The following is a 17117-nucleotide window of genomic DNA, read 5'->3' as shown; positions in this document are numbered from 1 at the left end:
ATTTTTTCCTTCTTCTTGTCAATTCCCAGAAATTTCCTTTTACAAAGATCTACAAGGTAGGCCCAGGCTTAGCACAGACAGTCATTACTATAAGTTATGCTGATTTTACCTGTTTGGGGAAGCATGGTAGATAATATGAGAAAAAAGGATGTGAAATTTAGTTAAAATGCCTCCGTTTTCATAACTGGAAAACAGGGATAATAATACTTGCAACACCTATCTAACAACTTTGCTGTGGGGAAAGTGTTCTGCAAATCTTAAGCCTCTATAGAAATTGAAGATTTTATATTAATTGGTTAGCTGGATCACAGATTTAAAGCTGAAAGAGGTCCAAAAGGCCACATAGTCCAATGTGCTTCTTTTTTACAGATAAAAAAATGGAGGAAATTATTTATCTAGGTAGTAAATGTGAGAAGCAGAATTTGAATGCAGGATCTCTACCTATAAAGCCAGAGTTATTTTCACTACACCCTGTTACCTTATTGGGCTTTTTATTGTGGTAATTCTTTTGAAATATCACTCCCTGCCCTTTTCTGCCCCATCCCCATCCCTTAAGACAGAAGTCAAACTATCATCATAGTTACAACTGGCCAATGAGAATGAGTATAAGTGAGTTTGCGGGATAGACTTAGTTCTTAAAACATAAAAATAAACCACTTTCATTGTGATCAATCTTGGCCAAGGAAAGGAATTGAAAAATAGACTTATCCCTCCCTTCTTTGCAGGGCAAGAAACTATGGATGTGGAATATTGTATATATTGTCAAACAAGATTGATATGTTGATTTGAACTGCTTTTTTTCCTCCCCTTCTGTTTTTCTCTATTTTTCTTCTATTTATTATTATTCTTCTATTATGATTATTTCTCTATTTTCTTCTATTATTCTCTATTTTTACAAGGGATGTTTTGATGGAAATATTATAAAAACAAAAGATCTCCATAAAAATAAGATTTTAAAATCCATCTCAGACAGTTGTGACACTAAGTATGAAACAAGAAGAGGGATGAAGTGACTTATTAAAGTCCTTTCTAGCTGGGGATTCTAACAGTCAGACCAAATTATTTCTGGGAGCTGTCTATTTAGATCAAATGACAGTCTTTCTTAATGGGCATGTTGGCAAATGCCAATTACTGCTTCTGTCTTTACTCTAATTGCCCTTTTATCCCTGTGCCAAGCAAACATTTACTCACAAAAGGTACAATTTCAGAGATCTATTAAGAAATAGACATGGCTTGTGGAGCCGGGTTTATGGAGTGGGAAGAGCAATGAGCGGGGAGTCAGGAAGTCTGGACACTGTTCTAATGGCTGCTGTTCATTTGCTGTGTGACAAACCAATACCCTCTCTGTTTCTTCATTTGCCAAAGGAGAATGGCAGACAGACCAGGTGATCTCAAAATTCTTTCTAATCTCATGGTTCCATAAAATGAAATTGGGGGATGCTGGCTTTCTGTTGATAACCATTAAATTTCAGCCAGCTTTTATGGTTTCGTATGTCTCCCACTCCTGAGAATATTTTCTCACCCCACAAACAAGCTGTCTGATATCTTATCATACTTTTGATGTCATGTTGAGATCTTGAATGCCTTTAGGATCTACAGCTCAGATTCTAACATAAAACGAAATACTAACAAAACTACAAAATACTAAAAACTAAATACTAATAAAACGACTAAACTACTAATAAAACTAAAAACTCATAATAAATCAGAGTTTGGGTTTGGAGTCAGAAGCCCTAGATTTGGATCCCAAGTCAGACATCATTAGCTCTTTGTTCAGAGAGAAGTCACTTCCCGGAATTTCAGACTCTTCATCTGTAAAATGGGAGAAATAATATTTGTCCGACCTCGAGGGACGTTGTGGGAAAGTGTTTGATGAACCTCCAAGTTCTATAAAAACTTAAGTTAGAGAGACAGCATAGTGTTGTGGAGAAATGACAGATCTGGGTAAAAAGTCCTGTTTCCTACAGCTCTGGGCTACGTTACCCAGGAGGAAACCCCAATTTCTCAGCCCAAGACATGCTAGAAGACTCTAAGTTACAGAGGAGTTGCCAGTCTGCTTTGGCAGAAGGAGTCCATTCCATTCCTGAAGTTTATTAGTGAAATCACATTTGGATATCTCCTTGTCCTCTCTTAAGCTCTTAATTTGTTCTATAATTATGTGTGTTCCATTCCTCCTCCTCTGCCCTCCCAAGATATTTCTTATCTTTGTATGGGCTCCTAGGGCTTTACAGAGTACTTGTCACATATTCAGTGTTTAACACAGTTGCCAAATTGTACATATGGGTTGCAGTTAATGCTGAAGATCTCAAGGTACCTCGGAGATAAGGAAAATGTACCCCCCAGTTGTGTACAACAACGCCCCCTCCTCTCAACTAAAGTACAATCAAAGGGATGGTCTAAATTTTTCCTTCTATCATTGAACCTCAACCATTCTACTCTCATCCATCCTGTAATACTTATAAAGTACTTTGCAAAATTTAAATTATTAAATCATGTTACATCTTATCATTTCTTATATCATATTGATTGATCACTTTCCCCACTTTAAAAACGCTAGATTATTAGTCCTAGAAGTCTTTGGATAGCTATTTGTCCACACAACTTGTTTCATAACATTCCCCCCAATTGCAGCGAGCTTATATTTAAAGGCAAAGACCGTCTGGTCTATTTTTTCTTTCCCATTTCCCATAGCACCAAAAACAGTAGAGGGCATTTAATAAAAACTTATTGGTGCTTATTGATGGAATAATTTAAAGTCAGTGTTAAAATAGAAAAGTATTCACTAATTCATATATAAGGGATTAATGATAAAGATACCCTGAAGGCTGCAGATAGATTTAGTTTTGAAATGTAATATTACTTATGTTTTATTATATTTTATTTTGTTAAAATTTCTCAATGACATTTTCCTCAGGTTCAGGCCACTTTCATGTTTGACACTTCTATTGTGAGTATATTTTCCTAGTAAATATTCAACCAGTTCCTGAGATTTTAATCAATTTGCTCTCAGCTGTGCTTGCCATGGTGTTTTCCTTTTAATAATTATTGAAGTGAATGGAGTTGAACTGAGAGGCTCACAATATATAATCTTTTAGCATTAGTAGATCAAGCTATATTAATTTAAAGTCATGCTTATCAATTTAATTTGGGACTTGTCTGTGAATGGGAATATTACTATTTCTCCTCCATACCAAAGGGGTAGGAAAAAAATGAATAGAAAAAAAGAAAAAAGAGCAGGAAAAATTAAACTAATTCAATATTCCACAGTAGTTTATGAAAGAAGCATAGGAAACTCAGTGCCATAAGACACTAGGGAAATATCCCAACTTGTCTGCTCCATACTGGATTTTTACAAATGTCTATTAGGGGACCTGAGGGGGGAAAAAACATGGAGGCAAATTTCACTCGATATAAGGCACATTTTTTGAGCAAATGGAGTTGCCCCAAAGTGGTACAGTTAACAACTGTATGAGAGTTCCCAGTGAAACAGATGTGTTCAGAGACTCTGATCAGAGTTGTAGGTTCACAGATCAAGAAAGAAGGGATTTCAGATGAAAAAGAGGGGGACTGAAATGAATTGTGCCCAGGATAATTGGAATATATGTGCTGCAAAGTTGCTTCCAAGTGGAGAAATTTGTGATCTGGCTGAGGTTACTCGCCACTTTCTGACTTCACAATCTTGTCTGCCCACTGATGAAGGAGGCCATTTGTACAGATGTCGTTCACTCCTGAGGAATTATGACAATTTGGTGGTGGGTGAGATGACTCCTCTGTAGGATGCCTTGGAAAAGCATTTTAGGATGAAAGACACTATTTGAAGAAGAGAACACTATTCTTTTGAGAATCATACAGAACTGGACAAATGGGTCAAAAATAGAAATAAGCCTGGAGCTAATTTCATTCCCCCAGAGGCACTGAAGTTGGGTCTTCCATTGTTAGTCACCTTATTCTGCTACATAAGCTTTTTTTTGTTGGTCCTCAGAACAAAATAATTTTGTCTCCGTGATAGAAATGTAATTGCTGCAAGAATGAAACGCAGCCAAGAGAATGTTTTCCTTGGAGCGACACAGAATGAAAGAAAATTCGAAGTCAGTTCGCTATGGAAAAACTTCCTTAATATAATGTTTTTGCTAGAGCTAAAAATTTCCCCAGTAGAATACTTAGTACGTCAATAGTAAAACTTGAATTTTAAAACATTTTAGTGAAAACCCAAACTTCATTATGGTATAACACCTAACTTCTGTTCTAATTCTATGTTCTTTGGATTTCTAAATTCCAGCTAAATGTGGTTAGGTAAAGCTAATGAGGTAAGTTATACACTATTAATGGGATGCTTAACTCAAGAGTGTACAGTTGTAAGAATAAGGCTAGACAGTTTGGCAAGGAGTTTCTCCTCATGTTCAAGTCCCTGTGCCATATCTGGGTTTGTTCCAGAATTTCCCAGACTCCTTGAGGGTCCATCTGGGCTAGGGATGTCTCTAGGTTATTTCTTGATTCGATACAAAACTAGAATCTTTGGTCTTATTACAGTTTTAGAGCTCTAGCTGGAGGCTAGGCTATAACTTGGACCATATAGTTAAAAGAAAACCACAATCAACTTTATTCCATGTGTGTGTGTGTGTGTGTATAATATATTTCTCTCTCTCTCTCTCTCTCTCTCTCTCTCTCTCTGTATATATATATATATATATATATATATATATATATATATATATATATATATATATATACACACACACACACAAAATATTTTTGCTGTTCAAAAAAATATCCTATTCCAAGGAGCAAAACCCCATTATACCAAAACAGAATTAAGATTCAACTTTAAAAAGGTTTTGGATGGCTTAGTAAATAGAGTTGTAGGCCTGGAATCAGGAAGAACTGAGTTAAAATCTGGCTTCAGATACTTTGTGACTTTAGGCAGTCATTTAATCTTCATTTACCTTAATCCAGTAAAGAAGAAAAACTCATGGATACTATGAACCCTTGGGTCACAAAGAGTCTGAGACGACTCAATAAATGTTTTGTGGGCAAAATATTTCCATATTTTAGATGGGATTACAGAGAGAACAATAATTCTGAGTTGTCTTATTTTTTTTATAAAAAAAAAAAAGGAAAAAACCCCAAACTAACAATGTACAACCAACTAGCAATTTGCTACTTAGAATATGAATAGTTTTTAAGAATGCTTTTTAATATTAATTTTTAAAAGCCAATAAATTCCTCCTATTATAGGATCTAAATGCTTTATCCCATATAGTTTAGATAAAGACACATAGATAAATGGATGGGTGGATGGATAGATACATAGATGGATGGATGATAAGTTATATAGATAGAAAGATAGAAAGATAAATACATTGATAGAAGGATGGATGGGTAGAAATGGATAGATGGATACATATAGATAGATAAATGGATGGATGAATGGATGGATGGATGGATGGATGGATGAATGGATGGATGGATGGATGGATGGATGGATGGATGAATGGATGGATGGATAGATAGATGGATAGTTAGACAGATCAACTCCATGTCTCATCCCAACTGCAAGAGCATCAGGCACTCATAGAACCAGCTTTACTTTTAAGCAGCACGGTAGCTTTACTTTACTCTTTTTTTCTTACTTGGTCTGGTTTCCTCCCCTTCTCACCAAGGGAGTCTGGTAGCCCCTTGTTTCCAGGGATTCACCATATTAGTGCCAAATAAAGCATACTCCAATTGGCTTTAGCTTTTTGTTGCTTCAGTTGTGATGCTGTGTAATCCCATTTGAGGCTTTCTTGACAAAGATACTGGAGTCATTTGCCCTCCTTTTCAAGCTCGTTTTACACATGAGGAAACTGAGGCAAACACAGTTAAGTGACTTGCTTGGAGTCACATAATTAGAAAGGGTCTGAGGTCAGATTTGACCTCAGGTTTCCTAACTCCTGGTTGTATCCAGCTTAAAACCAAAAATACAAACACTAAGCAATCTGCACCAGTAGTTTAATCCGAATCAGATTAAAGGCTGGGTCCTTTTATTCCCTACTTTAAATTCTGCCCTGTCAAGAATGTATTACTGTCACAAGGGATAAATATCACAAGCCAGATCATAGACAGGGACAGAGTTTTCTGCCTAGATAAGACAAGAATGGATGGTGCAAACTCAAACACCAAAATGGTTGGAGAGCTAACAAGCAAACAAAAAACCTGAAGAGATATTCCCATGATGAAATCAGCTCTGTATCCTAAATCAGAAGCAGCCAGGTTTGAGGTAATTCACAGTATGGTACGGGAGAAACACTGTAATTCATCGGGCTGTCTGGTACAGATAGAGCAAGGTATTTCATCCATTCATCAGAAATAATTGGAGCAAAAAGACAATGAGACAATGGAAAGAAATATTTAGAATGAGTACAAAGAAAAATGCCTGATCTTTGGGCAGTGAATTTAATGAGCACCAGCTGGTGTTTATTCTAGCAAAGAAACTCTAAACTTCAGGTGGTGTGCCATGTAATAAAGATAATTTATAAACCCCTTCAGGTGAGCAGCCAATAAAACCAACTGCCACACTGGAAGGATTGACACCTGCCTTGATGATAAAGCTGTCTTGCTGGAGACAAGGCAAAGAGTTGCCATGGTGAGGAAATTATTTTAGGCCATGAGTCTGCTTCTCTGTCTCCACAGGGCTTGGATGGGGCAGGGTAGACTTACAGTCTCCCTAACTACCTCAGGGAAGGGATAAAAAGCCTGGTTTTACTCTTGAAAAGTCAAATTCACTAATAATAGCAAATTATTCCTATTTAGGAATAGGAAATGTGTTACATTCGTGTTACACAAATAGTGACCTAGCTTTCAAACTTGTAATTTAGGAGTCAGAATTCATATTTCCAATATGCTGATTTTAAAAAACAAAGCAGCAGCTGTTGGAGAAAAGAATGAAAAAGTTGCTACCATCACACTCCTAAGAGACTCATTCTAAAAATCTAAAGACAGTAAACTTAAACTGCAAAATTTCCACTGATGTTTTTGGGATAAGTGCGTTGGAAAAAAGGTCAAATTTATCCTTTTCAAAGATGTATTCTATCTGCAAAGTCAACGTTTTGTTCAGTAAAACAAAGAAAAACTCCTCTCTAGTGAGTGGGAGAGCTGTTCAATTTCAAAACTCCCTATATATTTATAATAACTTTTCCCACTTCAAAGGAGCAAACTCTCAGCCCCTTCTCTGGAATTCTTTTCTTGCTGTTTTTAATGAATTCTGGATTTTAGTCACATTTTTGCCTTTCAAAGGTTTGCCATCAGTAATATAAGCTTCTCTTATTTATGAAGATATTACCTTCTGCTCTAAATAATTTTAAGGGGTCACACATTATGATTACATATTAGATGTTTTCCACAGAGAAAATTTATATAGCAACAGAACACTGAAATACTCTAATCTGGTCATTTCTTTTTGAAGTTGGATCAGTGGGTTAATATTATATCAGCTCTGTTTACATTGAAGATTTTTCACTGACCTCCTTCTTTCCAATTAATTTTTTTCCAAGTGAGAATACCTTTTTTTTTTTTTTCCTTTCTTTGCTTTTTTTTTTTTTTTGGTTATACATCTACAGGTTTGATATACCACTTGGCTACTGGCATATATTAAAAATCAAATTATTGCAACTTCCTCAAGGTTATGTGCATATGTACACATAACACAATGCATGTGCATGCACAAATGGATCTGTACACCTATATGCACATGTAAGTGTATGCATGTGCACACATATACATGCATGTATAGACACATATAAATAAAAACAGGAGTAAACAAAATTTTTTTTAGTTCATACCTCTTTTTTTTTTTTTTAAACCAATTTTGGAGACCTCAGCAATGTAAATGAGAAGCAAAAGTGAGACCACGTAATTAGGTCAAGCAAGGACACCATTTAAATACACCATTAAGTCATCCATAAACTATATTATATGGTCTTTTAACTTAAATCATAAAAAAAAAATTGAAATCAATTTCTACAGAATTCTCCTTTTTAGTGGCTGACTTAAAAACAGAGAGATCTTACGCATAATAATAAATGTTAGCTTTTCCTTACTGTCAATTCTCTGTTGAGGGAGTTTGTCTTCTTTATACTGATCTCAATGCTACTAGTGTCCTGCTTCAGTTCCACTGGGGAATCATCCACTCTGGCCACACCTTCAAATCTCTGTGATCTAGTTAACGAGGGGGAAAATGTTGCTGTTGTACACTCTCTTTCTTTTTCTTCTTCTACGCCATTAAAAGTTTCTCCATTCACGCTGACTTTTTCATCTACCTGTAAAAAGGAAAGCAGACAAAAACCAAAATAAAACCTAATAACCAAAGAATATGGCGACGCAAAACATTCAAATATCGAAAAACCCATCGAATTATGGAATCAAACTCGGAACCTTAGAACTCATCTGGTCCAACTAAGACCCAAACAGGAAATCCTCATTACAGCATAGCTGACAGTTATTTAGGCTTTGTTTGAAGGCTTCCAGGAAACAGAAACGCTCTCTTTCTCAAGGCAGAATTTCATGGAAGAAAAGCACTAGTTATTAGATATTTTTCCAAATATCAAGCCTAAACTGATATTGTTTTAAGATCCAACCACTGAAACGTCCAATTCTTTCTTATTCTGATCATTAGGACCAAGTAGAACCAGACTATTTCTTCCCCTGTTTATTCTTAACTAAGCCCATGATCTTGAGACCCTCTCCCAGCCTGGCTCCTCTGGATGTTCTCCAATTTGTCCTAAAATATGGCACCCAGAACTGAACTCCAGATCTGGCCTGAGAAGGGTAGACTACAGTGGGTCTATAATCTGCTTATTCCTGGACTCAATTATCATTGTTCAGTTGTAGCCAACTCTTTGTGACCCCATTTGGGAATCTTCTTGGCAAAGATACTGGAGTATTTTGCCATTTCCTTCTCCCAACTCATTTTATAGATGAGGAAACTGGGACAGTTAAGTGACTTATTGAGGGTGATAGCTGGAAAGTGTCTGAGGCTGAATCTGACCTCAGGAAGATAGGTCTTCTGATTCCAAGACCAGGGTCTATCCACTAGACTACCTAACTACCTCTTAATGTTGCCCAAGAGTATTTGTTGCTCACACTCATCTTGAACCTGAAGCCTTCTAACCACCCCACCTTCTTTTCAGAACAAATGTGTCTAGCCACAGGTTTCAATCTTATGCTTGTGAAATTAAACTTGCGTGTAATATTTATTCCTATTGAACTTCATCTTTTTCAGATTTGGTCCAGTGATCAAGCCCAGAAACTTCCAAACTTCCTCAGTTCTTGCAGTCCTTAGTGTTTCAGTAATTTCCACACAAATCCACCAAATCAAAAGAAACATCTACTAGCTATGTTTATGAAGTTAGGTTAAGTCCTGATATTTCCTTAAGTTCTAATCTTTGTTTTTATTAAATAACCAGGTAAATTTCCCAAAAAGTTACCTAAAAAATTAGGTAAATATTCCACAGAACCCTTGAATCCCCATGAATTTGTTTGGCAGTGCAGCTTGGGAACCATGGATCTAGCTCAGTATCAATAATACATGAGCATCAAATAGAAAGGGGTACTTGAAAGTTTGGGAATGTCTGAGAAACTAGGACGTCCAAATTACAAGTTTTAAATCTTTACAAAAAGCCTTTGAATAGCAGTTAAAAGGTAATCAATCATCTCCATAGGCTTCTTAAAATTCTTCTTTACTTTACTTTTCTTCCTGTTGTCCAGTTACTTCTTATTACCTCTCTACAGAAGATCAGAACAGACCTTTAGTTACTAGGCGGGATGACAAACATTAAGTGGCCACCCTGCCTAGTATTAAGGCCTGTTCTGATCTTCAATTTGCCTAATTCCAAAGCTAATACTCTATTCACTATTCCACACTCTTAAGAGTGGTGATAATGATGATGATGATGATGATGATGATGATGATGATGATGATTTTTTTTTTCCTGAGGCTGGGGTTAAGTGACTTGCCCAGGGTCACACAGCTAGGAAGTGTCATGTGTCTGAGACCAGATTTGAACTCAGGTCCTCCTGAATTCAGGGCTGGTGCTCTATCCACTGCACCACCCGATGATTATTATTTGAGGGAAGTTGCCTAAATATGTCAATAATTGTCCATATCTACATGACTTCTTCCCTGTTATTATTTGGTGTCTGCTGCTCTAGATAGAAAATATCTTCTCTTTAGCCATAAAAACTTCTTTTCTGCAATAAGGATTTCTCCAGGGAACCTCATCATGAGTTGTTGGGACAATGATGGGAAGACCCAAAAAAGTCTCTGGTGTTCCAGGAAGCATGGTGCCAGCCAATGAAGTACCTCTAACTCACCCCTTCCTTAAAAGGCTGCCCCATGTTGTTCCTCAGGTTTTACTGAAATGATGGGAGGGAAAACCTGAGCTTGGGACGCACAATGCACAGAACACAACCAATTCTTGCCCAGGAGCAGGTGACTTTTCTTCCTCTATCTCAGTTCAGTCTCTTCCATGCATTTCAAGAAAACCTGGTTCTACCCTGGGATAATTCATTAAGTGAAGGAAGTGAGAACTGATAAGAGCTACCCCTATATAATCAAAAGCTTTCAGCTGCTTCTCAAATTCCAAGTTCCCATTACTCCCATTTCTACAATCAATTTGTTTAGATGAATTTTGATGATGAGAGCCAATGCTGTACAAAAAAAAAAAGGGGGCCAGTGATCCTATTAAACATTACTGTTGGTTATTCCTATGGAGCAAACAGAGAGAATACTGGGAAAAAAAAGTAAAGACAGAAGGGGCTTGGGGAAGGATGTCACAAAATTGGGATACAAGTCATCCATTCAAATATTCCTGTTTAAAATTACACTATTTACACTAAAGAGGGAAAAGCAGACATTCAGGTTATCCACTCAGATGCAGAATTAAACAACTCATTTCCTTCTCTTGCTCTGTGTCAACCCAATATAATATCATTTTCATGACCAGCTTGCTTGTTAGGGTTAAGCAGGTAATCCAACTATAAGCTAATCTTGACCATAAGAGCCCTATGTAAAACAAAGCTCTTGGTGAGTCCAGGCTGCTCCCACCCACAGAAACCATTCAGGAGCTGCTTCTCCATTTTATTTCAGCCTTCCTCAGCAAGTCCAAGGTCAGGGAAATTTTCACTTGTCCTTTCAACACAAGCTATAAAAATATGACTTGAAAAATAAAACAAATTTAACCCTGATGGCCTCAGACACAAATTACTTGAAGACAAAAGGAAGATGTTTTTGTAATGAAACTAAAGCTCTGTCTCTGTCTCTCTGTGTCTCTTTCTCTTTCTTTCAGCAAAGGTCAGAAAGTTTAGGCTTGTATACTTTTAAATTAAATGAGGAAGATAAACTACTTTGTGCTAACCAATTAATTTAAGTAAACAATGTCTTTGCACTCATAGTTTGAATCTCCTAGTACTGAATTCCAGCTCTGTCTTCTGTGCAGCTATTATAACCTCATGTGGCTTGGAGTGATAATAGAAGCTGATTTTTCTTTGCCATGAAAAGGATTGGAGACAAAGGATGAATGCTCCCTTGTGATATGATCCCTACCCTTTCTCTCCAAGAATAAAGAGCAGAGTTGGAGGATGTGGGCAGGATGCTTCAGTTTTCACAAGTTTCTTGGTTCTGGATCCAATTTACATTTCTCTGTCCATAATCAGTTGAGCTTATAGCTTATATTGCCATCCTTCTTTTCAGAGAAAAGGGACAGGCAGGCACTAAAAACCACCTGAGGTAGCCATGTACCCTTCTGATTTGTTCTCTTTTGAACTCACCATAACCAAGACATGTTGATTATTTGATCTCAGGCACCTCCCTCTTAAAGGATGCATTTACTCTTTTACAATTTATATTGACTTCTTACATTATATTTTTGGAGAGTTTTTCTATCTCCTTTCAAATAATAAATTTATATTAATATAATACTTTAAAAATTGTCATATGCTTAAAATATTCCATATCTCACAAAAGCAGCTAGGTAATGCAGAGTAGGATGCTGAAAATGGACGTAAGAAGAACATCAAAAAAACTGCTCAGAAAATAACCCCTTCAGCTCAAGTTTCCTCATTTATAAAACTGGGAGTAATAACTGCACCTAATTCCCAGGATTGTTGGGAGCATTAAACAATATTACACATGGAAAGAGTTTTGTAAACATCAAATTGCCATAGAAATGGTACCAATCACTATTATTAATCCATGTAACAACTTTGCAGCTATTATTATTCCCATTTTATGGATGAGGAAATGGAATTTTAAAAATTAAGTGATGGGGCAGCTAGTGGCGCAGTGGATAGAGCACCAGCCCTGAAGTCAGGAGGACCCGAGTTCAAATCTGGTCTCAGACACTTAATATTTCCTAGCTGTGTGACCCTGGGCAAGTCACTTAATCCCAATTGCCTTTGCTGCATACCTACTAAATGACAGAGGGGTCTTTTTGATTCCAATATACATCACGTTCCCTCATCCGGGAAGAGAGCTGGAGCCACATTGAGGGGCTGTGAATCCCTCACATTTGACATCCATGACTTTCTCCCATCTCAGAGAACATATGGAATATATAGGAGTTGATCTCAAATTGGAGTACATGAATTGAAATCTTTGCTATTGTGGTTTAGATCAGGGCTTTTTAACTTTTTCCTACTTGCCACTCTTTTCTGGCTGAGAAATTTTTATACAACTGAGTATAGAGGCATCTTAAATATATACATATATAAACACACAGTTTATGTGTGCATATATGAGCATATGTATGCATGCTCACACACGAGCATGTATATAGGTGTTTATATGGTACATGCACACATGTATTCATATAGGCAGTCTGTGTATGTACATATGCACACATGCACATGTGTTTATAGATGTATATGGTTACAGATGCATATATGCATTTATACATGATATAAAATATACATATAGAGATATGTGTATGTATATATACATATTATGTATATATATTTATGTACATATATAATATGTATGTATATATGTGTATGATATATGTGTGTGTGTGTATATATGTAAATCCAATATTTATTGAATCCCGTTTACGAAGCTAGGGATTAGAGGAGTAAGACCTCTTTCCTAATTATGATTAAACCCAAATCTTTGGAGGGACACACACTTTGGAGTGCATATTTTAGCTCTGTTTGCAGAGGGAATAAGCGCATGGCCTTTTTCCCCACTCCGCCTCTCAGGGGTCCGCAGTCTCACGGCACGCTCAGGGAAGGCAGCCCTACCTTGAAGGTTTTCAGAGCCTGCTGCGTGCTTTTGGGCTGGTGGTAAGGCTTGGGTGTCAGCATAGGCACTGCTTTGGGAACGAGAGTTTTGCTTGGAGATGCGCTGCCTGCTGCAATGCTGGGGTCCAGTTCACTGGGGCGAGCGATGGTGGTTTCCACAGTGGCAGTGAATTTGGGAGGAGGCAGTGACTGCTGCCGCAAGTATTTCATGGGATTCGGGTCTTTCAGGGAAGATGAGTTTGGCTCTGTTGAATGGCTTCTTTCCAGAATTTTTGGCATCTCCAAGCGCTCCAGGACGGCCTCACTAATGGTAAACCTTTCGATGTACTGCTGCAGGATCCCCTCAGCCTCCTCGCGGGAGCGAGCGTTCTTGTAAGCTTCGTGGAGCTCTCTCTCCCGCCTTTCTCTAAATGCAGGTGGAGGGAAAGCAACAATAAAGATGCCATTGAAACACTTTGCAAAGATGGTCATGCGCTGAAGGAACAATTCAAGAACTATACTTTTTTCCTAATTCATTATATTTTGTGGAATAAGAATTATAGCACTAAGATAAAACTTTTACTTTTTAGACTTATTTTTGGTTTCAAATGGATGGTTATAATAGAATATTAAGTTATTACACAGGTAGGACAATAATGAAAGAGTTTTTAAAAATAGATTGCACATTTAAAAAAATTAAAGAACCCACTTTTCCTGAACAATCTCTCTGTAGGTTTTAATGCTTTTCCTTCTTTCACTTGTTCCATCACCTCCAGCCAATAATCTTTCCATTTTTTTCCTCTCAGCTTCTTTCTTGATTAGGTCCTGAGATGCGCTTCTTCTACGGCTTTTCCAACGAGCCAGGTCCTAGAAAGGAGGAAAAGTAACAAAGTGATCTTCTCCTTCAGACATTCCCATTATTGAATGCATCCTTCCTTCTCCTTAAAAGCTTTTCACCACTCACCACCCCAATTTGCTTGCAAGGTATGTTTTTGACAGTCAAGTCGACAAGCATTTGAGTGCTTACCATCTGCCAGAAACTGTGCAAAGCATCAAGATCGCCATAAATATATAAATAATAAACTAATAAACAAACAAACAAAGGGCAAAAGTACAGCCCCTGCTCTCAGAACTCATATTCTAATGGGAGAGACACCATGCAAACACATATGTATATGTAAGATTTATGTGGGGAAATGGAAGATTATTTCAGAAGGAAATCAAGAGAAGTAAAGTGGCAGGAAATTACAAAGGGAAAGGTCTCCTACAAAAGGAAGGACTAATGCAGAGGCTTAAAGGAAACCAGAAAGTGGAGATAAGGACATTCCAATTTCCTTTTTGGTCTGGGTTGTTCAGAACCACAAAAGTGGTTAATTCCCTCATGGACAGGAAGGAATTACTACAGCTATCCTACAGAAATACCATCAGTCTTTATTTCTCTAGAAAGAACTCTGGAATCAATTGGACAGTGGGGCCATTCATGTGTGGGAGACATTCAGGGACTTCCATCACAATAGGATTATGTTTTTAAAATCTCTTCTATACAATTTCCATCTTCTATAGAGCAAAGTATCTGGGGTAATTCCAATATTACCATTAAGAGATCATCACCAATTAATCCCAGGTTAACACAGCTTCCTCCACTATCATAACTTCCAGTTTAGTCCCTAAGTTCTTTGGATCATTGGCTTCCATTAGCATAGTCAGATCAAGAGCATCTTCCAGAATCCAAAGCAAGAAATATTCTCTTCCCTCAAAATAACTTAGAGCACAAGAGGGGAGAATGTATTTCAGGAAGAAATATGTTCAAATTCAAGTTCAGAGTTCTGAACTGATAAGTAGTTTTAGTTTTCTGATTTAGTATAGGATTTGATTAGAGAACATGATACAGATTTGACCTGCTGCTTTCTTTTGGGTGCTTTATAATGAGCTATGGCAATCAAGAACCATGCACTATCCTAACTCTCAATTAACTTGGAGCTTTTATGATTGCCTATTCCAGTATATACTGGCCACTAATGCTAGATGAATGTGTAAGATTTGGGATTTTCTCAGCATGCACTTTTTCTAAGCAGGTTATAATCCATTAATGACCTAGAAGATAAGTCTTCAAGCTTGTTAAACTTAGAGAACTGGGTAAGTGATTTTTCCCAGGCTCACACAGGTGAGAAGTGAATTCTGGTCTTCCTGATTCCAAACTCAGTGACACGTTGCTGCCTCTAATACTAGATTAAATTTTTTTTTTAAAGCATCATGCCATTTTTGTTCAAATACTTCAATGACTTCCTGTGTCCTAGCTTTATAATTTCACTCTTAATTTGCATTTTTATAGCACTTGAAGGTTAACAACAAACTTTCTTCATGACCACCCTATACTGTAGATGGCATGAATATTAATAGTTATAGAAGGACAAATATTATATTATTAGTAAGTATGAAATATGAACAGTGCCTAGCACATGGAAACCACTGAATAAAGGCCGAATAAAGATGTGATCACATTGTGGTGATGTGTTGTCCATTTTACAGATCAGCCCAACTAAGGCTTGACGCATCACAAGATCATCACATAAATGTAGCTATTGGGTTTTCCAGACCCACTCTCCCCAACCAATCTCCTAATTGCCAGGGCAGAGAGTCCCCTTGGGTCCGGCTGCCAGGGGGGATTTCAGAGCAGCCTCGGCTGTCCTTACATCTTGCCATTTGTCGTCCTCTTCCTTCAGCTGGCTGTTGATGAATTGCAGCTGCTCCTGGCGAGCTCTGCTATGGGGCTGTACGGCTTCTTCTTCACACCGCATATCAAGCATACTCATGCTCCTAAAAGCAAAAAATTAAAAAGTGCAACAATAAGCTGCAAGCAATCAAGCTCCCCTTCTTGGGTTTCTGAAGGATTCCACCACAGAGGGATGCTTTAAGGCAAGAGGAAAAGGTTTTTTTTCTCTTCAGAAGCAGCAGAAACTACCAATAGCAGCGATGGGGTACCCTGGAGCAGTGGTGTCAAACTCCCAAAGAAATGGGGGTGTCCTTAAAGTTCACTTGAGGATCCATGAGGGTATGGTTTAGGAACTCATGGGTTTGTAGGTTTCTTTTGAATGAATGCATCAACACATTAAAATTTCATAAGAATTCCATTTTAATCTAAAATTTCTGTTTAGAGGTATCCTATTTCCAAGTTTCATTGCTTTAATCTGAATTTGCATTTTATATAGCACTTTCAAGATGACAATACTCCTTCTTCCCAAGAATTCTGGGATGGAGTAGCATAATATGAATTAGCACATTAACTCCTGCCTTTCCAGAGGGCGGGGACTACCTTTTGCCTTTTTTGTGTCCTAAAAGTTTAGGACACAGAGGAGAAGCCTACTAGATGCCCACTATTGACTGACACTGGTGCTGGAGATTCTTGGGAGAGCTACGGGACCCGTCTGACACCTCTGCCCCAGAGTACTCTACCTAAGCATGTCAGCACTACAAGCCTCCTGTATTCCCCAAATCCTGATTGCCTTTGCCTTTAAAGATGAACTTGATTCATCTTTACTAAGTTATCAAAAGTGCAAAAACCAAAGAAAACTCCTTTTAAAAAAATATCAAGAAATATCGGTGTTTATTTGAAGCTTCATATTTCCTTAATCTTACAAGGTATTAAAAATGAAAAGCAGAGAATGGAGGAGGGAGATCCTGGCAGGATTTGAGGATACACCCCTGGAAAAAGCTGTACAAAGTCAGTCCTGAGATTCGCATGCAATGAAAATCATTACATTATGTTCCTGGGTGTAAAGACCCTGCTCCAATCCTTTTTGAATTAATACCAGTGTGACTGAGCTATTTGAAGTATTTTTTTAAATAGAGGAAAAGAACAAAAACTGTAA

The 17117-nt window shown here is 37.5% G+C and overlaps 1 protein-coding gene across 1 annotated transcript in view; it reads right to left on the bottom strand.

Annotated features, from left to right (window-relative positions):
* LIMCH1 (LIM and calponin homology domains 1) overlaps positions 1 to 17117 on the bottom strand; it is a 335209-nt gene that overhangs the window by 42285 nt on the left and 275807 nt on the right. Inside the window, 4 exon segments of the mRNA XM_074273744.1 lie at positions 8076 to 8294; positions 13270 to 13675; positions 13958 to 14115; positions 15942 to 16065. Coding sequence (XP_074129845.1) covers positions 8076 to 8294; positions 13270 to 13675; positions 13958 to 14115; positions 15942 to 16065 — 907 coding nt within the window.

Source organism: Sminthopsis crassicaudata, chromosome 6 (assembly GCF_048593235.1).
Source record: "Sminthopsis crassicaudata isolate SCR6 chromosome 6, ASM4859323v1, whole genome shotgun sequence".
NCBI lineage: Eukaryota > Metazoa > Chordata > Mammalia > Dasyuromorphia > Dasyuridae > Sminthopsis > Sminthopsis crassicaudata.
This window is presented reverse-complemented; position numbering and strand designations above follow the sequence as displayed.